General features: G+C 27.8%; 4 protein-coding genes across 12 annotated transcripts; 2 read left to right on the top strand and 2 right to left on the bottom strand.

Annotated features, from left to right (window-relative positions):
* Nucleotides 1–3,648: 3,648 nt before the first annotated feature.
* On the bottom strand, nt 3,649–11,236 carry LOC126846233 (histone-lysine N-methyltransferase SMYD3). Of its 2 annotated transcripts, none has more exons than XM_050585504.1 (10): nt 10,850–11,236; nt 10,632–10,784; nt 10,387–10,558; nt 10,257–10,326; nt 9,515–9,642; nt 7,221–7,397; nt 6,962–7,153; nt 6,747–6,867; nt 6,287–6,449; nt 3,649–5,421 (listed from the first exon to the last, which is right to left on the bottom strand). In XM_050585504.1, the coding sequence occupies exons 2-10, from the start codon at nt 10,775–10,777 to the stop codon at nt 5,217–5,219; spliced, it is 1,374 nt and encodes a 457-aa protein (XP_050441461.1). In that variant the 5' UTR covers nt 10,778–10,784; nt 10,850–11,236; the 3' UTR covers nt 3,649–5,216. The 2 variants fall into 2 exon arrangements, with proteins under 2 accessions (XP_050441461.1, XP_050441460.1); XM_050585503.1 differs by having other exon boundaries at nt 10,927–11,235.
* Nucleotides 11,043–14,205, top strand: LOC126846232 (folylpolyglutamate synthase, mitochondrial). 3 transcript variants are annotated; one of them, XM_050585501.1, is made up of 10 exons: nt 11,043–11,151; nt 11,309–11,417; nt 11,865–11,945; nt 12,054–12,317; nt 12,422–12,558; nt 12,627–12,810; nt 12,884–13,031; nt 13,212–13,437; nt 13,612–13,751; nt 13,836–14,205. In XM_050585501.1, exons 1-10 carry the CDS (start codon nt 11,120–11,122, stop codon nt 14,054–14,056), a joined length of 1,542 nt encoding a protein of 513 aa, XP_050441458.1. In that variant the 5' UTR covers nt 11,043–11,119; the 3' UTR covers nt 14,057–14,205. The 3 variants fall into 3 exon arrangements, with proteins under 3 accessions (XP_050441458.1, XP_050441457.1, XP_050441459.1); XM_050585500.1 differs by having other exon boundaries at nt 11,865–11,965; nt 12,071–12,317; nt 13,836–14,204; XM_050585502.1 differs by having other exon boundaries at nt 11,063–11,155; nt 11,865–11,965; nt 12,071–12,317; nt 13,836–14,203.
* Nucleotides 14,206–14,897: 692 nt separating this feature from the next.
* LOC126846234 (uncharacterized) lies at nt 14,898–15,718 on the bottom strand. 2 transcript variants are annotated; one of them, XM_050585506.1, is made up of 2 exons: nt 15,456–15,718; nt 14,898–15,382 (listed from the first exon to the last, which is right to left on the bottom strand). In XM_050585506.1, exon 2 carries the CDS (start codon nt 15,343–15,345, stop codon nt 15,004–15,006), a length of 342 nt encoding a protein of 113 aa, XP_050441463.1. In that variant the 5' UTR covers nt 15,346–15,382; nt 15,456–15,718; the 3' UTR covers nt 14,898–15,003. The 2 variants fall into 2 exon arrangements, with proteins under 2 accessions (XP_050441463.1, XP_050441462.1); XM_050585505.1 differs by having other exon boundaries at nt 15,536–15,707.
* Nucleotides 15,719–16,908: 1,190 nt separating this feature from the next.
* LOC126846229 (luc7-like protein 3) lies at nt 16,909–21,771 on the top strand. Of its 5 annotated transcripts, none has more exons than XR_007686872.1 (8): nt 16,909–17,334; nt 18,172–18,417; nt 19,464–19,673; nt 19,744–19,982; nt 20,083–20,187; nt 20,263–20,342; nt 20,401–20,489; nt 21,661–21,771. XR_007686872.1 is itself a non-coding variant. In XM_050585496.1 (7 exons), exons 1-7 carry the CDS (start codon nt 17,230–17,232, stop codon nt 20,433–20,435), a joined length of 1,005 nt encoding a protein of 334 aa, XP_050441453.1. In that variant the 5' UTR covers nt 16,909–17,229; the 3' UTR covers nt 20,436–21,654. The 5 variants fall into 5 exon arrangements, 2 of the variants coding, with proteins under 2 accessions (XP_050441453.1, XP_050441452.1); XR_007686873.1 differs by having other exon boundaries at nt 20,401–20,787; nt 21,661–21,735; XR_007686874.1 differs by lacking the exon at nt 21,661–21,771 and adding an exon at nt 20,559–21,654.
* The last annotated feature ends 1,958 nt before the right edge of the window (nt 21,772–23,729 follow it).

Here is a 23,729-nt window from a genome sequence, read left to right as displayed (position 1 = left end):
TTTGTCTGGAGTTAGAACTCTTATGTACAAATAACGTGTTAAATCTTAAACAAAAAAAAAATTATCAAATCATTCCAATATTTTTATGAATACTCCTTAGAGTGGGGCCCCAGCAAGTTTTGAGTGCTCAAGTACCAGTTTAAGGTTTAAATTAATTTTTTAAAAAGTGAATTTATCACATTCAATCAACTCGGCCCAACTCAAGTCCCCCGACCCAAATTGTAATAGATTTTTCCTTTGAGAATATCCGTCGATAGCCATACTTAAGTTTAGTGTATCCGATTCGATAACATTTTCAGGTTAGACGATTTGCCATGACCTTCAAATTTTCGAAGTAAAAAGTAACACTAAGATGTGCACAGAAAAAAAAAATGAGAAATTCGAACATTGACAATTTTATATATTGTTCTTTGTTGTTCGATCGACGTATTTTTCAGCTTAAAATGTATGAAAATTTATCGATGGCAAAAAATAATCACTAAAACATTCTGATGTGTGCACAAGTGTATGTTTTTCGAAAATATTTTCGATTTCTTATAACCTTAGCATTATTTCTATATAAAAAGTTTCATCAACAAAATCGCACAAGGAAAACCCCGAAATTTCAACAACCAAAAAACAACAAACAAATAAAAAAGGCCGAGTTTTAAAAAATTGGGTTGGCGCAGTTTCAAGATTTAACAACTACCAAGTCGAACTAATTCCAAATTTGTGTGGAATTTAAACCGTTTCCCATAGAAAAGCTAGAATTTTTTTCTTTATTTCACTTTTCGAAGCAAAGTTTTAGGGATTTAGGTCGGGGAAATTAGACCTAAGGTATAATATCTAGAATGGAACTATAACATATACAATTTTCTGAAAAAAATCTATGATCAAACTTATTTTTAATTAAGGCAACCCCCCCCCCCCCAAAAAAAAAGGGAAAAATTACACTTTGACCGTAGTTAATTTCTAAGTTGCCATGTGTGAGTGAGTAAATAGGCAATGAACACATATTTCATTATATTGTTACCAACGATATATGGGTTATTATAGCAATACATTTATATAGAGAGACGACAGTGAAGTATTTAGAGGGGGGAAAGCGATCGCTCTAGGGGGCAATTTTTTAGAGGCGCCATCAGATTTGTACATAGCCCATCTTCTGTTAGTGAATCAATTATAGAAATGTGTCTGACACTTAAAAATGAAGGATTCGAAGAAAAGTTTAGAGTATGATGACATATTAATCGATGAGTATAGTTCCTCTAAAGCTTGCAAAAAAAGAATGCACATTGTGAATATCTATTGCTTTGTAATTTGTGGATAATAAATATATCTATTTTATATTTGTGACTAATTTATAAAGATAACATAATGTTTAAACTCTGCTTTCTTTTTTACTTTTGTTTAACTCCTTGTGGAAGCAAGTCCTTTAATGTGTAAAGCCATATGTGTAATTGTCATTTAAATGTATATTGTAGTATGTTTAGTATGTAATTAGTGACAAATGTACAACTAACAAACTGAGAGCATTTAATTCTTTAGTCACTCTTACATTATAGATTCCAATATAGAAGAGAAGTTTTATCTAACGACTAAAAATTGTTTAATTGAAATGTTTTATTAAATAGTCAATGTCAACTGGTTCCACCAGAGATTACAAAAACTGAAAACATTTAGAACAAAAATGTAACAACTGTGACCCTAATCATATCCACCCTTAAACTAAACATTCATTTTCAAGCACATATTTATTATTAGGTACAATGCTATCTTATCGATATTTGTATTTTTATCTGTGATCACTGGATTGCTCTTTGAGGCCCAAATTTGGGTTTCGAAACAATATCATGTAAGGTTTTATTTTATGCTCTGAATTTTCGTTGTACGTTATAAATGCGTAAACATTATACGGTTAGTAATATATTTTTTTTTTGCGTTTTATTTACCTTAAATTCGTATCGGTATGAAAAAACATACGAGTCGTAATAATACACATCAAAAAGCTCCTCAATAGTAGATGTACTCAGATTTTTCGTACTATTAAATGCGTTAGTATATAAAAGACCTTGGAGTTTTATTATGTTAAACATACTCGATATAGATACACATGTGATGTATACCTTTAGGCAGAATTTACAGAAATGAGAAAATTGTAAACACATTTATAATATACTATTATTTATATAATAATAAAAAAAATTATAAATTATTATGAATACATATATTTTTGTTGTATTGTATTATCCATATTCCTACAATATTGGTCTTGGAACACTTAAAAATGTCTACATCATGAATAATGTTACTATATTATTTTTATTTTCAAAATTTTAAACCTTTATCATTACTTTTCTAAATAATTGTATATTCACTTTCTAAAACGGGAAAACACGTTTGAAGTTGTATTATTTATTTAAAATAAGAGGACTACTCGTTTTGATTTGTTGTTTTGTATGCTTGTTCAAATAGTTACAGACAAAAACAACATCTTTTATCATTGACCTACTTATATTATTTGAAGTCTCAAACGTTAAAACGGTTTTGATTATTATTATTGTATTTTGGGTACATGCATTTTTTACTTGAGTAATTAAAATTGTAGGGCAATTGTCAATATACCGAATTTAGTTTTATAAATGTATAGAAATACAACCATCACAGCGGGGTCGGGGAGGTCACAGGTTTACAGGAATTCTTAAATCTGAAAGTGATAAAATCACTTTCGAAAAAACGCTTCGATGCAAATCGGTAGTTAGTATTTCCAAGCCAGTACAGTCCAAACCAAGCACAGTATAAACCAGCAAAGTTAGAAAGTTTTAAATTGAGGTGCTGTATTTACATATAAGCATCAAAGCGTTAATTTGAAAGTGATTTTATCCGAGAGGATTAGTACAGTAGATTATAGGCATAATGGAATCAAAGCAACGAGGGGACGGAGAGGTGACAGGTCTACAAGAATTATTATAAATAAAAGTGATAAAATTGAATAAAATCACTCTAAACGTACACATACCGTCATCATCACGTGCTAGAAAATAATAAATTTATAACAATCAATAAAATTAATACCAGGCAGTCAGGTTAATTATTTACATACATTTATACATACCAACAGTTTTTATTTCTAGAAAATAATATTCAATTCATTACATTTTGGACACAGTAACTTATACTGATTAATAATCTACTAATTTAAGTAAAATATTATACATATATATAATATTGTAAAAATTAAAAAAATTCACCTAAATTGTTATTTATTTATTTATCTACGTAAGCATATAAACGTAAAGTTAATATAGTCCAAAAAGGACTGTATTTTGACCAATTTTGAGGGATATTCTCCCAGATTTACATTTTTGTTGTAAACCATCATAATACAACGTTAGTAAAGGCTAGGTAACAAAATTTAAGGCACTAAGACAACAATATTATCAGTTAAGGGGGACGGAAAACGCTATTTATTAAGGGGCAAAGTATAGGCAATATTTGACAAAAATTGAACTACAGCCATTTTTCATATGCCTACTAATTTCAAGGTAAACGCATATTACAATTTTGAATTATATACTTTTAATGTTGTTTTTCTCCCGAGTTATGACGAAAGTTTTGATTCAAAATTACTTTCGTAGAAGTAATTTTCTAGCGTATCTATTGGACAGATTTCCAGTTTTTTTTTTTTTTTATGCGAAGCTTACTATATTTTTCTATGGGGGCTAAAAGGCTGATTTTTTATTAAAGCGATTAAAAAAGTAGTACTAGAAAGAAGTTAAAATAAAAATGCTTATAAATATTTCTTGAAAAAAAAAAAAAAAATCGACCTTTTAGCCCCCATAGAGAAGATGTTAAACTATAAAAAAAAAAAAAAATGATTGAAATCTGTTAGGTAGACACTTCAGAAAGTGACTACGCGGTTTAGTTTTTATTCGTAAACAAATTGACGCTTTCCGTTCCCATTAATTAATATGAAAAAAAAAACAACAAAACTATGTAATATTTGTTTTAAAGTATAATCAAAATTAATAATAGCATAAGTCGCTACAGCTAAAAAATTACTCGGATGAGACTTTTAATAATACATATTACACCTTAAAATTTAGTTAGATCACGAGCTCGTAAAGTGTTGTAACAAACTGTAGAGTCCAATACAAGTACTATCATGTACAGTGTTAGAAATGTAGTTAATTCACTGAATTAGTACTTTTAATTCACTTAGTAAAACAATAAGAACTGACAAGATAGGTTTGATTCAACGTAATTTAATTAATAACTTTTACACAGACAGTAACCTGCTCGGGTGAAACAAGACAAAACAATTTAAATGAATACTAGCTGTTCCTTTGGGGTTTAATACTACAAAGAGTACAAGCTAAGCATATCTTAATACTTGTGGAAAACAAGTATTAACGTCATATATACATAACTGAGAATGCTTAAATGCTAACTAAGTATTATACATTAATTAAAAGTTACCCAAAACAACAGTAAGCAATAAATTGCATTCCATGGTCATTACAATATCTCAAAGAGATCTGACCATTACTACACTGTAGACTAAAGAAGATATCTTGAGTCACATTAATATTCAATTAATACTCAACAAAATCTCGTCAATTTTTGTTTTTGCGATATAAGTATATAACCTAAAGCAACCACGGTATACGATATACCAGTAGAGTACAGTACAAAAGTCTTACGTTGATATAGCTGCAAGTGAGCAATTTTGATTGACAAGCTTAATGGCTCATTCACGATCACTGAACTCATTGAGTTCAGTGTACGATCTATTTAAATGACAACAATAAATATTATTTAACGTTAAAAATAATTTATTAAATAATTACTATTTTGGAACAATGAACACTTTTTCGGCTAACCATTTGGCAGTTTTTATTAGTTGGCCGTGTATAAAAAAAAAAAAAGAAATAAAATCTATAGATTGATCAATCAAGAAAATAATAAATCTACTTTAAAATACTGTTTTGTTAGACACAAAAAAATGAAAATTTAAATTAGTCCTGCACTGTTACTGTCGTTAGTTATTAGTATTTCTTTAAATACTTCTAAAAAGTAACTAACGATTCTCCCTTCACTACTCTGCAAACAATTAAAATTCTATTTGTGTCACTTAATTTTGCAAATATTTTCAATAATAATAGTAGCACCAAATGCTGATTGAATATTATGCATCATGTATGTCCTCAAGTTTTAGTTGTTGGTTCGAAAATGCTTTAAAAATACTTAAATAATTCATTACAATATGGAATAACTTCATTTCTATACAAGGAATGGTCTTCGCCGTGAGTCACTTTCAATATTGAACTTCCTTTTTTCAAATACTTCACAGCCGTTTCCGCATTTTCCACAATAGAACTTAATTTGAAAAGCTTCATATATAGAATTCCCAACGATGGATGGTATTCACCATAATACGACCTTTAAACATTTTAAACATTTTGCAATAATGAGTACTACATTACAGTACTTACTAAATCAATACGAAAGAATTTTAATTTTGTATTCTATTACCTAAAGTGTACCTATCAGCTGTCTCATTGATCTGACAAATGTAGTCTTACTTTTTGCAACAGTTTACTTTAAAAATTATACAAATATAATGATAAAATACTATTAATATCGGTGGATTAATTTCTTTACATGTACAGTAGAAATTGTAAATACATGATAACCGTATTGTTACAAATATACAAATTACTGTTATACTAAGGTAAAAGTAATTATTGAGTGATTCTCTGAAACTAAGTAATTTTTACATCCATTTTTTTACTAACAAAAGTAAGGGACACATAGTTTATAGGATAAAATGAGGAAATTGTTGAAGTATTTAAAAAACCATAATTGATTCTGAAAACGAGTGTACTTGCTCAACTGAATAATGTCAGGTTTTGATTTTTGAGAATTGAAGTCAAACATCTAGGACATGTTTAAAATGCGAAAACGGGGTGTGGGACATTGTGAGGGGGGACTGATAATTCAACCATTTTAAATTGTTTTTTAATTAGAAGGAAATAGTTTAAGTACCTTAATTTTGTTAAAAAAACGTTGTTCTGGAACTATTTTACGTAAAGAGTAAACAATGTTTCCTAAAAATCAAAACACAAGTCTAGTAAAATTTTGCGGACTTAAAATTGCTTGGTTTCAGAGGATTACCCAATTATGAATAAAAAATGCCTCAACCCCTCAAAAAGCACTTCTCTAAAAAGTTCTCCAGTATCTTAGTTTATTATACATGATACATACAAAATAAAACGATCAGTTATTTCAATTATATTTAACTTACTTATATCCTTCAATTAGGCTTATCCCATATTTTAGACTTTCAGCCCATAGTTCCATTTTAATTGCACTTTCAAAAGCTAAATCCAATATTTTAACATGGTTGATATTGCTTGAATGGAAAACGCTATTTTGTTTTTTCAAACACATTTTGCAAACATCCAAGTCTAAAAAGTAGGTAATGGAAAATAGTTTTATGCTGATAAAATATAGCTAATATTTTACTTGTCTACCAGTCGAATTGATTTCTTTATTAATTTTACACATTTAACAAAAACTTTTAAAATTAATTAATTACAAAAATTGAAGAGATATAAAAGTGAATTATACTATTGAAAATGCGTGTTTTTTTAAAAATTTATATGTATATTATAGTGGTTCAAAAGTTACTTTAGAATATTGTTTGCAGTAACCATTTTTTATTAAAAAAAAATAAAGGGTAAACAAATTATTAAAAAGGATACAACCAATATCTTTCATTTTAAGAAGTTGAAATTCTGTGTATTCAGTCACATCATAAAACTCTTTTACTTTTGTTTCGCTGACTATTTCTAAACATTCAGGACAATTCACAGAGTTTAAAACCTAAAACAAAAAATAATAAAAATGTGTACAAATATTTATATTTATTATATTGATCAATATTTTTTTTATATAATACATAATATAAGCAGCTCACCTCATCTCTTTTTAACTTCATAGGAACTGGTGCTTGACACTTGACATTAGAACAAGTCATAGAACTTATGAATGTATGTTCGTCTTCAGTTAAACAACGTTTACATTCACACAAAAAATAATAATTGTTTTGTAGTTCACGTCTTCGTTCATCATTAGTTTGCATAAGTTCTAAATATGATATGTATACATGCTGAAAAAGATTGTTCATAAAAATAATGGTTTATAATATGTAATCTATTATGCAACCGTTTCGTTACCAATTCTGGATCAGAATTTTCAATATCTGTTACTGCTTTAATCCTCAATGTTGTGCCGTCAAAAGTTGCAGTTGCATTAGGTACGCAGGAGTGATTTAATACAGAAGCACCCAAATAAATTCCAGTACCGATTGTGTTTAAGTTATCGTCCAATATGTTAAATGCATTTATACACATCTACAAGAAAATTATTTATAGATTATATACTTAAAAATCATACTCTCTCATTTTTTTGGTGTTTGGTAAACCCAATCTTTCTCAACTGACAAACGAATGGTTAAAATGATTATTTGTTACATCTATTTTTGCATTTTAGTTAAGCCTTTCTTATTCTCTTTCCTCATTTGTTTTAATTTTATACGTCAGAAACTGGAAAAATTAACGTAACAAATAGATTGCAACAAAATAGATGTTTTAGGGATAAGTGAATTAAAATGGAATGGACAAGATTTTCGGTTGAAAATCAACCGAATAATATTCAACGGCGATGAACCGTTTACAGGAGAAAGACTATTATTAAAAAGAAATTGAAAATAAGATTAAGCACGTCATTCAGTACAATAACAATATTATGAATAACAAGTGCTATTAAAATTGAATCAAAGACAGTAGATTAATTTGTCATACAAGCATAACAACATCACGTCACAAAACCTGAAGTAGTCCTGAATAATGCAATAACTGTAGACTTGGTCAATACAGATATATATTTTCCTTCTAATAATTGTAATACTTTTATGTTTCAATTATCAATGGTCAATTAGCCATTGTATTAATGTATACAATTTTTAAAATTAATTATAATTTAAAATATCATAGCAAAAGAAAAACAATTACACTTCTAGAATTAAAAAAACCTATAATTTAATTTGAGTTGGATACAATTACCAGAAATTATCTTTTAAAGCAGTGTTTATATATTTCTAATAATTATAGTTACAGATTTATGTAACACATTTTACAACTTTTTATTATTATGAATTATAAAAATACAGTAAATACCTTCGGTCTAATTATCAACTTTTATCGTCCAAAACTGTATGAAAAATCTCCTCTCTTGCAGAGAGAGTGTTATTAATAGATTTTGAATTCCAGGCTACATTTTGGTAGAGGCTCATCTACAGTGTCAAAAAAATATACATATATATGAAACTAATCTTAATTTTTTATCATAAATGGTAAAACCTTGAAAAATCATTAATTAAGTTGGAAACATTTTTACTGGGGTGTCACGATAATAAGACATTTTAATCAACTTCAAAATAACTAGATAGATTTTTTTTTTCATTAAAAGTGTCGATTAAAGATATTCCACAAAATTGTGACCACACGTATAGGGAAAAAAATCCGAAAACCAAACTTTCAATAGGAGAGGGCTCATTAGGATCCAAGAAGTTAGCCATCAGGGAGTGTTTTTACATGAAAAATGGTAAATAAATATTGTCTATTGATTATTTGGTGAGAGAAGCAGGGATGTAACTTTTTGAGTGACGATTTTGAAATTATTTTAGCATAACCCAACACATAAAAAAAAAACAGTGTACACCATTATAGGTATTTACTGTAGAGTTAAGAAAATTGAAAAAAAAGTGTCATTAAGTTATGGGAATAAACAAAAAAGTAGTTAAATACATAATAAAAAAAAAAGGTTTATAGGTAGTAAAATGTATACATGTATAACATATATATGTATATATATATTAACAGACCAGTTATTGCATTTATCAAAACTGCCTGATATACTTGGATACAAAAAAAAAATTTTGTTTTAATAAAATAAATTATTAGCAAATATTGTTTTAGTTTTAAAATCAGGGATTGATTAAGTTGCTAAAAATTAGTAAAAACCACAAAAAAGTAATATAGTTTTCTATGTAAAATATTTGCAAACCTTGTTAAAAATTTAAGTACTAAACCAAGTGATTTTTTTAATACACCACAATAGTTTACTCTTAAAATAATTGCTATTTTGTAATTCTTTAAAAAAATAAAAACAACAAGTTTCAAAAATTGATAAAGCTATAGATAATACTAAAGAAAAAATGTTTTAATATTGTTCAATACTGTAATGTAGCATAAAAGTGTTCTAAAAAAAAAACTACAAAATTGCAAACATTTTAAAATAAAACTACTACACCACATTAAAAAAATCCCAGTAATCTTTAAGACGGTGTTAGATGTAAGTTTAAAAAAAACAAATGATAATATCTTTACAATTACTGAATACAACCAGTATTCAACAACCAGTAAAAGAGCTGTCAAGCTGCCTGAAAAAATTAAGACCATTAACTTACTCGTCCATAAATGCCTAGGAGTTCAACTGTATTTGGCAAATTTGATTCACCCATATACTCTTTAAGGACTTCAAATAGTGAAGTAAAATGCTCTAATCGTTTTTCGTCTTTTTTAAGATCAGGATAATCTAAAAATCAAACTTGCATATTAAAATAATTCTTCAGTGCAGTTAAGTAGCGAGGATATTGTAAAATTGATGTTAATTGACAGAGCAAATTTTATGGTGGGTGTAAATTATGACGAAAGGTTCCAGTATAACTAAACATTAAGCATAAATGTACTTTAAGCGTAAAGGTTAAGTTAGTTTTTTCTCCTCTTTAAAGAAATGAAAATGAAATTGTTTTAAACTACCTACTTATAAAACTATTAATAGTGCTAATCACGGTAGATTTTATAACCAGTGTATTTCATAGTCAGCTTTAGTCATAAGTCTAAACATTTGGACCACCTAACCTATAACTGTGTTATATTCGTAAGCAACACAAATTGTCAATAAAAAAAGATAAGTTGTGGCTGCACGTGTGCAAGATCTGAAAGCTAAAAATAAAAACCTGAAATATTAAAACTAATTTTATCAGTACGTTTCTTGTTTTGTGTTGTTCATCAGCATTATAAACTTAAAAGCACTCCATAAAAAAAATGGTAATATATATTATAGTTTTGTTCCATTATATAATCTACCGTAGCACACTTGCTACATCGCTGCTTGGAATTAAATAGTTTAATTTAAAATAAAATTACGTGACATGAGATCTTTGAATGTTCTGTAACGAGTAGTCGTATAGTAACTTTTTTGCATATTTCCTCCATTCTGTAAAAGTTTACCAAGTTTTTAGTTATGATAACAAGATTATACACTTAAAATAATTGCCTTTAGACTAATTAATATTTTTGAAATAATCCTTGCAGCATCTGGTAATGTTTTTGGTTGAATTTTTTTCATTCTAGAGCATTCACGTTTGTGCTCTTTCCAAGCTACTTTTTGGCATGTACGATTGCAATAGAGAACATACTGACAGCCCGAGCACCTGGACAGGTTGTTTCTGATTTCAAGAAACATCCATGGTGTTAACAAATACATATATTTTTTTAATTTTAATCAATTATGCCACTTACTCAGAGTAACATTGGTCACATTTTTCATTTTTAAATGTTGACTTCAGTGCGTGTACAAATGGTTTATCGACTAATATGGTATCTCCTGCCTTGAAACTTTTTCTTCCTTTATCCATAGACAAGATATCATTTAATGTATTGTCCATAATTCTACTGTAAATCACAATTCATACGTCCATAAAAAAATAACTTGACTAAGATTTTATAATTTATAGTACCTATAAGGAGACTATATTTAAATGTAAAAAATGTCAACAAACGAGAATATAATTAAATTGATTAGTTATTAACTTACACCGACTATTCAAACAGGCGCAAGACAAAAATTTAAATGAATTGAACATCACAAAATCGCTTTGCAGTCGACAAACCTATTGCAAGTTGCAACAGACAGCAGGCAACTTATCAGTTATCATTTATCTATCTTCAATGTTGGATTGCGATATCACGTGCACTTTCGTCGTCCTTGTGTGAAAATATAATCAAAGATGCCGATTTTTCATAGAATTGTGTGGAAATTGTAGGTATTTATTGATTTATAACGACATTTAATCTTAAAATATATAACCTAGAAAATTGTGCAATCTGTTCCCACATCCCGCCTTTATGCACCTTGAACAAAAGTTATTTGATAATTGAAATAGCCTAGATTTAATTGTTTTTTTTTTTTTTTGTAGATATAATTTTATAATGACCAAAGCATTTTTAAAACATTTCCCTGTCAACTCCGTACTTAGTAAAAGAAGAAACATAAGGATCATGAACCACGTTACTTTCTCCTACGCCGTAAGTTTATTAAAAGTTGATTAATTGAAACAAATTCAAACCACATAATGTTGTACATATCTTAAATTATGACTAAACTACATCATTGTTATGTATGAACTTTACAGTTATAAAATTGTAGACTGATTTTTCTAAAAAAAGTTTACAAATTTATGGCATTTTTTTTTACTATTTTGAAAAGGTTATCATAAATGAACTGTATATCTGTATATATTAACCATATATCAAATTTAAATTAAATACAGAGGTATATTAATTTAAGGAGTCTCATAAAATATATTGTTACATACGTTGTATCAGGAATATATTTAAGGGGCCTCTTACGCTCATTATTTTCATACTCAAAATATCCCATTTGAAAAAAAATGAACAACTTAGTTTTATTTTTGTTTAAAAAAAAAAAATTTGGATAGCTTTTTATAAATTATGATCTATGTTTCTTTACAGGATACTGTTAAGACATTAAACTCCCTTCAGAGTATTACTCCTAAACTAACTAAACATCCCGATGAATCGAAATTAAGACAGGTGAACATGTTTTTAAATAGGTAAATTTAAAATAAATAATTTTAGCTTTTAATAAATAATAACTATACATTTAAATGGGTTTGGTAGCTAATATAAATTATTCTGAAGGCTATAAATGAAAATAGATGCAGTATAAGCTGTCAAGACTTGGACCAGCTTTCGGTTATTCATGTGGCTGGCACGAAAGGTAAAGGATCAACATGCGTTTATTGCGAACAGTTATTGATGAAAAAAGGATATCGTACCGGTTTATTTACGTCTCCACATTTAATCACTGTGACCGAAAGATTCCGAATCAATGGCAAAAGTATTTCAGAAGAAATGTTTGTTACCTACTTTTGGAAAACTTACAATACATTAAAATCTCAACAAGTAAGTACAAACTAAAAAAATCTAAAAAGAATGCTACAATGTATGCAATTATAAAGTTATAATTATTTAATGTATATAATTTAGTAACGTATTATTCATTGTAGACATACAAAGGAGATATGCCATCGTATTTTGCATTTTTAACTGTTATGGCGTTCAAAATGTTCACAAATGAAAAAGTCGATGTCGCAATTATTGAGACTGGAATGGGAGGAGAATATGATAGTACTAATATTTTAAAGTACATGCCTATAATTTTATTATAGTCAATATATTTTTTGCTAATAGCCAAAAACATTTTTTTCATAGGAAAGTACCAATTGTAGGAATATCGTCATTGGGTTTTGACCACACAGCTGTTTTAGGAAATACATTAGAAGAAATAGCATGGCAAAAGAGTGGTATAATGAAGCCAAACTCTGTAACAATAATTTCTCATGATCAGCCACCGGAAACATATAATACCCTTAAGAAACGCAGTTTAGAGAAAAAAGTATAACGGCACACTTTGTGGATGCTGGACTTACAGCTTTTAATAATTTAGTATTACAACTTTTTCATATAAGGCGTTATTATTGGAAGCTCCACCGATTGATTTATACGAGTGGCATGGGAATCCTCTTAATTTAGACATGATTAATTCAGTTCAAAAGATTAATGTTTCACTTGCAATCCAGCTGGCTTATGCTTGGATTAATCGAAATAACATTCATGGTTAGTACCAATGGTAACTACAGATTTGTTTTAACGTTTGTACTAAAAAATTCTATGATCTATTTGATATTATAATATCAAATATAATTTATTGATTCTGAAATCAAGAAGTAATTTTTATTTAATATCTATCAATTATACAAGCTGTATGTGTAGTAAGATATAAATTGTATATTTTAGTATGGATTGAAAAATGCAAACCGGGATCAAAAGGTATACAGCAGGCTCCGATTTGGAAATTAAATCAACATGATAAAACTGTAATAAATAATGTCAAGTGCCCAGGCCGAAATCAAGTAATAAATGTATCACAAAATTTGACTTATTTTTTGGACGGAGCTCATACAATTGAAAGCATAACATTATGTAGTAAATGGTTTTTTGAGCACTATCCACAGTCTCACGAGTAAGTCAAAATTAATTAATTAATTTTTTTCTTTCTATAATTGTTGTTTTTCATTAATTGGAATAAATTAAATACTGTAGAATTTTAAAAATACTGATACAAAATTATGTTTTTAATGGTTAATGTAGTTTTATAAGACTGTTATCGAATATTAATTTTTTTTTTTTTTTATAGAAGGGTGAAAAATATACTAATATTTAATATTACTGCTCAAAGAGATTATAGAACCTTTCTACACATTTTGTTAAATGGAAATGAAATAGACTTGGTTATACTGTGTCCAATAATTACGTATTTTAACGATTCTAGACCAGGTCACAATTTTTTTTACCACTCGTTTATTGCACACAAGAAGCAACATAAAATAATTAATATTTTATGTGTTTTGAAAATTTTAGATGCAGTTGATAGAAATTATGTTTATGAAGAACAATTGGAAAAATGTGAACAAATTAGAAAGACTATAAGTTTTTGCAACGTTAAAGTATTGAAATCGATTAAAGAAGCAATTGATCATGTATCATCATTAAGCTCTTCCGACAGTAACATATTTTTTCGGGTGTTAGTTACAGGCTCGTTAAAGCTTGTTGGCGGAGCACTAGATGTACTCAAATACTGATAATTTTTTTTTTAAATTTATATATTAAAATATTTTAACAGTAAAATACAAATTTTATTATTGTTATTTATTTAGCTTTAAAACCATTGTTTTCATTCCATTAACATTCTACTTAAGTTTTTTTTACAATGTTTTGTTATTATTGTTATAAATATTTTATACTTTATTACAATAAATGAATTAAACTGTATTTATTTTTTTTACTCTCATCTGTTATAGATTTAAATTGAATGTTGTAAAATTGTAAAATAACAGTATTAGGTGATACAGCACACGGGTGTCATAAGGGTATTATAATTTTACAGCAACATTTAAAAATGTAATATACTATTTTATTAATATAAATTAGCTTCAAGTAGCAAATTTTTTTATTTTTGTACGCAATGTGTAAAAATCTATCGGGTATCTGTTTCTATACATGACTAAATTTCTGAAAAAATGTATTAATCGCATATTATGCATACTTCTATTGAACTACACAATTTATAAATAAAAAAAACTGGACATAGCATAGTGATGTTTAAATACTTTCAATAGATTTAGAACTCTAGTTTTATTATTTGAGGACATTAATATGATGATTATAAGAAAAGTAGTCAAGTAGGAAGTTGAGAAAAAGTTTTTATAACTAATTAGGTATCTTGGAATGTATAAGTTAGTACATTTGACAAGACTGTCTAAATTTTCTTATGAAACAGTTGAGGAATGAGACTTTGATGTTAAGTTCTAAAACAATATTTTGAGTAGAGTTGTTCTGTTCTTTTGATCTTAACAAGCAAGAATAGTGAGTTAGGTAATTCTATAATATATATATATATATATATATAATAATAAACATATAGACCAATAGATTAAATTTATTGTGGAAAAGTGTAATTTATATAATAACTTACTTCAGACAAAATACACAAACTTACATGCTAAAAATAGTTAACTAATATGTCTTGTCATCCACTATCTTCTTGTGGCTCTTCATTTACTTTATCAGTCTTCTTCAAATGATGTGTTTTTTTCTTGCCCATACAGCTGTCACATTCATCATCATCACCATCTTTATTGTCGTCGTCATCATCAGGGTCTCCAAACTTTTTAGGCTTCTCATAAATACAACAACACTTACTTTTTTTCTTGTTCAAATGTTCGTTATCGACTGTATGAGCTTCCCAGCTTACTTGTTTTTGTGTGTTTTTAGGTTTTTTTAATTTCAAATGAACTGTTTGATTGTCTGTCGGATGTGGACGTAATACCAGTGTAGAACTGCCAGTTAACGGATCATTGGATTCTTCCATTTTTATTTTATATCATACCAGGATTTGTTAACAGATTCTGGTCAAACAAATAACAAACGTTTATTTTTACATCAGTAGAAAAACAAAACAAAATGTTTAAATTATTGTACATTGTGCTATCTATCTGCAAATACAATTGTTGAGGTTGATTTAGCTATTCTTGTAAGTTCTTAAAAAAGTATACACTTACTTTTTAATTCAAACCGTGATGGTCTAAATTTCAACAAACCATTAACCAACGTCTTTAGTCTTCTATAATCTATTCTGTCTTATCAACATGCGACGGTGAGCAGAAAAGTCAGAAGTGAGAACACTGCTGATTGCAATTTGCACTGCCGTCTGCCAGTGGAATATTAAATTTTTGCCAAAAGTGTGTACTACTACTGTATAGTAATTAGGAAGGGGTGTCTAATGTCTATAATACGAGGTATTAGTACACAACACAATTTACCCGTGAAATGTGAATTATTTATCAAACGTGCGGGACGACTGACGAGCATTTACCATTAATAAGTAGTCAATGTTATTTTTTTGTATTCGACTATTGCATGTCATAACATCACAACTGAATTGTATAAAAAAATACTTTAATATGTCATAAGTTAGAAGACATTAACAAAATTTAGGCAAATCGTAGAAGTAAGCAGAGTAGCAATAGTAGTATAGCTTATTCGCCTACCGCAGTCGACATAACAAAATACACTAAATGTAATCCATTTTGTCATAGCAGTCGATTAAAAAAATAAATTTCTCATGAAAAAATAATTGTTGTCGAACTAATTTGTATACAATTTGTTTTAGTATAGTAATTAGTATACTACCTAGTCACTCTTAAGCTCGAGATCGAGCCTAAATCAATAATTATAATATCTCATAACAGGCCAATTTTACGCGAGAATCGAGATATAACATCCAATAATATATTACATAAACATTTTTCAGTACTACATATTTTTTTGATCATAATTCATAGCCAGTTTAAACGTTTTAATAGCATTTGTATGTACAGTATTTTTAAATATCAATAATTATTTTGGTGTCGTGAACTATGGCAAAAAAAATAGTTCGTTTTTACCATAGACGATGGACCTAATAAGAATTCTTATTAGGTATATTGTTGACATGATGAAATAATTATAATCTGGGAAGAAGTGTATGGAATAAGATGAAGAATGAAGATAAAGAATAAGAAATATCAAATATCGTAAATAATCTATAAATACCATTTGGTGGATTGTGAAATTAAAAAATTTGAATCGTCAACATTTTTAAATTTATTGTACTAAATTGTTGTACATTTAATATGTTGGCGAACCTGGAAGAAAGGAGTTTTGTTGGTACATTGTATTTGGTAGGAGTTTTGTCGTTTAGTGAATATCCAAAGATTGGCGTCCGAGCCCCCGAGGTCGGAGGAATTTTTGTCGGATAGTTTTTCTTGCTCAGTGCCTTAAAAAAAAAAGTATACCCAATACCTAAATACCAACCTACTTATCATTCGGTTGGTATTTAATATTTATATTCTCTACCGACTTCCGCCCTTACTATATACCTATGTAGATCGTCAAACATATTGTTGCCTATTGGCATTGCACCTTAAATTATTTGTATTTGTTATCATTGTTCTGTGTTCACTTTACACAGTACACTTCATATTGTAATTCGCTTACGATTATTAATATACTTTAAATTTTAAATCGTTCCTATGGACATAATGTAATACTGCTAATAGATACATAGATTACCGTTCATATATTACGTTCGTATTGCATTGTGTTATATTTTATGACATCTTACCAATAGCTGTTTTTATTTTGACACATCCACGCCTTTTGTGTCTGTTTAAAAATCTTACAAAGTTCATTAAATTTAAAAAAAACTTCAAAAATGGCCGTCTCGGCAGCTGCCGCATTACTCGATGAACTCATGGGTCGCAATCGGAACGATGGCCCGAATGCCCAGAAGAAGCCAGTTCATTGGGAAGATCCAGAGGTAATTTTACGAGATATGCCTATGATTAATGTTCATGGTGATTCGATTTAATTTTACAGCTAGGTACACCTCTACCAATCTAAAAAAAAAAAATGAGTATTTTTTGCATCCAATAACAAATTATTAAACAATATTACGTTATAGAAAAATTACGGGACTTGGCGTTATTGTGTATTACCGTACACTTTGTAATTCTTACAGCACAGGCCGTTAACTATAAGTGAATAAAATATAATTTACCTATTACAACTGTCCATGAGGGTAAAGTCCAACTCGCGCCGAATGTACAATATTTGTTATAGTATACTGACAGTATGATTTTATGAGCATTTGCTGCTTTAATATTCATTTTAAATTACCCTCGCTTAATTTCACTCTAAATACTGACTGGTTTGATTTTATTAGACATTGTTTTCAAAAGTCTGCAAAAAAAATTAAAGTTTCTTAAAAAAAACTATTATTTTTTTATTAGTTAACTTTATAACATAATTGTTATATATTCTTGTTTTAATGAAATTGTTGTAAGGTGCTATTTCTAGGTTGTGTTTCTGATGGTTTCGGCGAGTTATCTTTCAATGGCTCTAAGTTATTTTAGTGTTGTAATTTTAAAACGGTTTGGTGATTTTGATTAGGTACCTGTTTCTTTATCAGTATTAAAAGTTTTATTTATCATCATATTTTAATAAAAAAGGCAGATGGAAAATAGGGTAGTGATAGGAAATTTAAGCTAATACTTAATAGAAAGCAGCAAAAATTATATTATATTAGAATAGATTATTTAATAGTGCCCAATTAATGTATGATTGAATTATTCATTTTTGTTAAATATATTTTCAGTTTTGTAAATACTTCATAGTCAAATTTTGTCCCCATGATTTGTTTGTAAACACGCGTGCTGATCTTGGAGCTTGCCCTAAAGTTCATTGCGAGGAAGCAAAAAATCAGTATTTAGAAGCAAGCAGTCGTTCAAAAATGCAATACGAAGATGAATTTGTTGGATTTGCTACTGTTTTGTTAAATGATGTTGAGCGACGTATTGAAAAAGGCAAACAAAGGTTGGAGCTTATGAATAAAACTGAAACGGTTAGTATTTTTATGCTACTTTATTTAATTTTAGGAACAACATCATTTAAATGTAAGTTCTTGAAAAAATATATTCAAAAACTTAAAAAATGAAATTAATAATTTCATTTGGCCTTAAAAGTTATAAGCATATTCTATAGGTTTATTTAATAAAAGCAGATCGTGATCGGAGCTGTATGTTGATTGTGGACATGGTGCTAACGGCCTCGAATCTTTACCACGTCAAAGGTTTTCGAGGTACATCATTAACTAATTCCCCCAATTTATAATTTTAATTTTAAAACTATACATTAGGTGGACATATTAGTAGCACATATATACATTAGTAACATATATATATACTTGGATTTACTATAAGTAAAACATTTTAATGTCAAAATAAGTGTACAATTTAAACAATTTTATTTTCTGTTATAAAAATCTTAATATTCATTCATTCGTTTCTTCATAGTGGACAACACAGTCCACTGTTGTATAGGTAATCATTAATTTTATACTGCTTATAGAAAATCAGTTCTAAACTAGGTAATTAAAAATGTCTATTAGGTAAATTTAATAGGGTCATACCGTAAGAAAATCTAATAACAAAACAAATTGTTAAACTTAACTTATCTTATAAATATTTATAATTTATTGATTAAATATTTTTTTTGTATATTTCTTTATGATTTCTTAATTATTAGAAGTCCCAACAAATACATTTTTCATTTTATTTTAAAAATCTAGTTTCCCTATTAACAAATTGTATAAATAATTATATATTAATATATTACGTTGAATTATGTACTAATAATTATAAATATAGAATAAGATTTATATAATAAGTTAGAAAATATAATAGCGAGATATAATATTTTCACTCTAATATTATTGTAGGTATTAAATATTTATTTTTACTGTTCACAGCCATTAAATCACTATTATACAACATAAAAATTCATCTTATTATTTACTAATACATAATAATAATGAAAATTATTTATGTGCTAATTATTTAAAAATTTTAAATGTATTTATATAATTGTTTATTTTCAAATATATTATAGCCAGTTTCTCATTCAAATAGTCAGAGTCAAAAAAACCAAGAGCAAATCAAATTGTTATCAGAAAAAATTAATGGATTAGTTCAAGAAGCTGAACAAATGGGTATTAGCGGTCACGTAGAAGAAGCTCAAGGACTTATGAAACTTTGTGATCAACTAAAAGAGGAACGTGATGCATTAAGGAAACAGAATGAAAGTATACATTGGTCACAGGTATAACAACATTTACAGTGCTTGTAATAACTGAGAATAAAAATAAATATTTTCTCAAATCACTTTTAAGACTTACGAGTTAGCTGCTGCACAAGAGAAGCAAATGGAAGTGTGTGAAGTTTGTGGAGCATTTTTAATTGTTGGAGATGCCCAGTCTCGTATTGATGATCATTTAATGGGCAAGCAGCATATGGGCTATGCACGGTTAAAAAACGCTGTAAACGAAATACAAGAACAAAGAAAGAAATATGTGGAAGAAAGAGAAAAACAAAGAGAAGAAGAAAGAAAAAAAAGGTTGGACACTATTAGGTATTTTATAATGTTTTCTTATCTATTATACATTTTTAAATCTATTAATATTATTTGAGTGACTGTTGGTTTAATATATTTATTATTCTGCAACGTTTAGAAGTCATTCAAAGGACAAAGATCGACATAGTCGTGACCATGATCGGGATAGGCGATCAAAAAGTGATCGTAGTTCTAGAGATCGATCTCGCCATAAAAGTGATAGGTAAAGTGTGACTTTTAATTTAGTACTTAAATTATTAATTGAGATTTTTTTTAATAGTAAAAACAATGTTTACAGAAAACCAGATCACCATGAAAGAGATCGCAAAAGAAGTAGAAGCCGTGACCGCCGTCACAGTAGTAGTCATAGGCATAGAGGTATATAACTAAAACAATTTGTAAAACCAAATTCTTTAAACAATTTTTTTTTTTTAAGGGCACAATGGACATATTCGAAAGGATCGTTACTAGACTATTGGATTCAAAATTATGACTAATATCATGTTTTAATATTCAAAACTTCAGGTGACTACTTTATTTATTGATAATTTTAATATATTATTAAAATTTCTTTGTAAAATATTCAAATAACAGTAATAAAACAATGTTGTTGACGTGGTGTATAAAGTTGAAACGAAAATTGGGTAAAACTTATTTTATAAAACAATTTATTTTAATCAAATGAACAAAAAACAATGCAAATATGTTGATACCATTATGTAGCTGAAGACAGTGGCTCATATTGGGCGCTTGTATCAAAACGTGTGTATTCATCTAATTTGAATGCCTGCAGATCGTCAAAAATTACATGTCTTTTTGTCAGGTATTTATAATAAAGAGGTATTTATGACACAAAAGTAAAATATCTGAGATAAAAATAGCCTTTGAATATGCAGCCAATGTAAATAATAAGTGTTTGATGTGAAAAAAATGTACAAACATTTATATTATTTTTAATCAATAGACTACAATAAAAAATTAAAGTTCTTTGTGTATATATGAAATTAATACCGAAGAAGAAAGCCATAAGAATATTATCTATAGTGGCGTATTTACGGAGGCGGTAATATGGAAATGATCCCACTTGATTTTTTTTTTTTACTTTTTTTTTGTGATTTCAATATGCACATTTAAATTGATATAAGTTCAACAAAAACTGAATGCTAGAGGAGAGGTGGAGGATAAAATTACCTTTAACACTGGAAACGAGCCTTTTTTCCAGGAAGGACAAACACTCGTTAGACTTTAGTCTTTCATTCTTCTTCAAAGTGTAATTTATTGATAAATTATTTTATCAATAAATTGAACGTATGTATGTTATCATTTTTAAATCAAACATAGTCTCCCTCAATATTATATGTAAGTTAAATTTCCTTCACTCCCATCGATTAAGTTTGTATTTACGCCACTGCATTTACCCGTATGTTTTTTTATATTATGTAGGACAAATTGTTTTTTTTAATCGCTGTCTTATTACTATCAAAGGTAATGATGGTCTTGACGACCATCGGCGTAGGTCAAATCGACCTACGTTTTTTATATAAGATCCCATGTTACTTTATTTTTAATATATAGATAAGAGAAACATATTTGGTTACATTAATATGTATATGTATATATAATATGTACTTTATATAGTCTAAAAAAAAAGTTCCATGTTAAATTTATTATTAAATTGGCGTGTTATATTTTCTAGGTTCAATGTTGACATGTAAATTATGAATTTGACTTGCAATTTCAAATGGCATCCGAGGTAACATTATATTTTACATTATATTATAAATTTGCAATTTTAAATTTAGTGAAATAAAAAATTTGAAGTTAAAAGCAAAAACAATGTGTTGTATAATTATTTGACAATATCCTTCAAAATATTATAGTGTTATTACAATATACACTACAAATTAGTGTATATTGTAGACATTTTAGAAAGTGTATAAAAAACTTACATTTAAAAGTATCCTATTTCCTCATAAATTATGTAGTCTCTGTTTGTAAGTAATTCATATATTTATAAAAAAAAGTTTGTTAACATGTAATTGAAATGCAATTTACATAAGTACTAAATTAATTTGCTTAACGTCAAGTTGGAATTATTTTAATTTAAAAATCTAATACCATTATTTCTATTTAGCTGTTTTATTGGCCCAGCCATGTACAATACTACCCTCAAGTATTTATGGATATTTGTATAACGATTCGCCTCTTTCACTTTTTAAATATTACTCTGAGCGGATAAATTTTACCAAAGGCTGTAATCAAAACTAAGAAACCAAATTTTCACATAATATATTATACAACAACATTGTCTGTGTGTTACCATCGCCCTTTTTTTAATATTTCAACCAGTTAATGAATAATTAATTTATTAAGAAAGGACTTTTTTGACTTTTTTAAAAATGATATAGCGTTGGTTGTATTATGTATATCGAAAAAATACGGATGATGGAACACAGATAATTTTGTCATAAATAATATTATGTATGAATTTCTTTCCTTAACTGTATGTCTGTATATATTGTGAAGACTGAGAAAAATTAATCCGCGTAAAACTTAATTCAACAGAATTTTTTTTTAAATCGCCGTCAAGGATGCTGTGATAGTCCGAAAAATAATTTAACTACTAAAAAAAAAAGAGTGTAACCCATTAACGTCATCTGGATAAAGCAATTGTTTTTCTATTCGACTCGTCAACAAACATTAATTTGTTAAATCTCCTAAAATACGGGTTTTAAATAGAGATAGAAAAAATTTGTTTTTCAAATCTTGTGAAACTAAACGGCTTATACGTGAGACCAATATCAATTGGCGGCGTTAATCAAAATAAAAAACAAATACATGGCATTTCGGATGGACCGTGTAAAAACACTCATTCAAGTACCTTTGTACTACATTTTATATAGGAATCGCTGTATCGTATAGTAATTTGAAGCATGAACGGCATATGTCCATGACCTTAAAACCCTTAAAGTGCATAGAGTTTTACAATTCTTTAAATAATTGTAGAAATAAGTATTTGTTGTCTAATGCTCTATCATTCAATAACATGAAATGTATAATTAAATGTTTTTCAAAAAAATGATTTATTAAGTTTAAAATGCCCTTTCTGTATTTAGCGGTTCATAGGGTATATATAATAAACATATTATTCACATGTATATTATATTTTATTTTTTATAAAATGAGTATATGGAAGATTTTAAAACACCTATAGAAGATCAGCGTTGTTTAGTGTAAAATTAGGCACTCTATCTCTCCAGTTGGTTAGGTTAGGACAAAGACAAAGACGGTATACTCTCCAATAACGAAGCAAAAAAGTTTCGGCAAGTAAAAACCAGAATGTTGAAACATTTACAATCGATGGTAATTTCACAAATTATAAATTAAAAAGTTTACGACGATCGTTGGTCATCACCTAAACTTTTTTTTATTTTGCTTCTTAGATAAAGAAATAAACCTTGTGGAATATTTATTGTTCGACGTATATAGAAAACTGACATTGAAGCATACAGATACTGTCTTTATTATTAATAAATTAAATATCTAACTAAAATGTTTAGTATTTATTATAAAATGTATTACTAATTTGCACTACTTTATTATTTATTAACCTAAACATAATTTGTTTTAAAATAGGTAAGTATACTAATCGGCATAATATATTGTTTATGTTATATTTTGCAAAGTATAATAACGTTATTTAAATGGTTCAAAACCAATTTTTATATTATTTCCAAATTTTTTCATTTTTTTCATTTTTTTAGT

This window comes from Adelges cooleyi, unplaced genomic scaffold, assembly GCF_023614345.1.
Source record: "Adelges cooleyi isolate 19-005CV unplaced genomic scaffold, UGA_ACOO_1.1 ACOO_flye_CR_arks_rails_tigmint_CR_PRNA_9, whole genome shotgun sequence".
Classification (NCBI taxonomy): Eukaryota; Metazoa; Arthropoda; class Insecta; order Hemiptera; family Adelgidae; genus Adelges; species Adelges cooleyi.
Note: the sequence above shows the minus strand (reverse complement) of the source record. Positions and strands in the feature narration are given on the sequence as shown.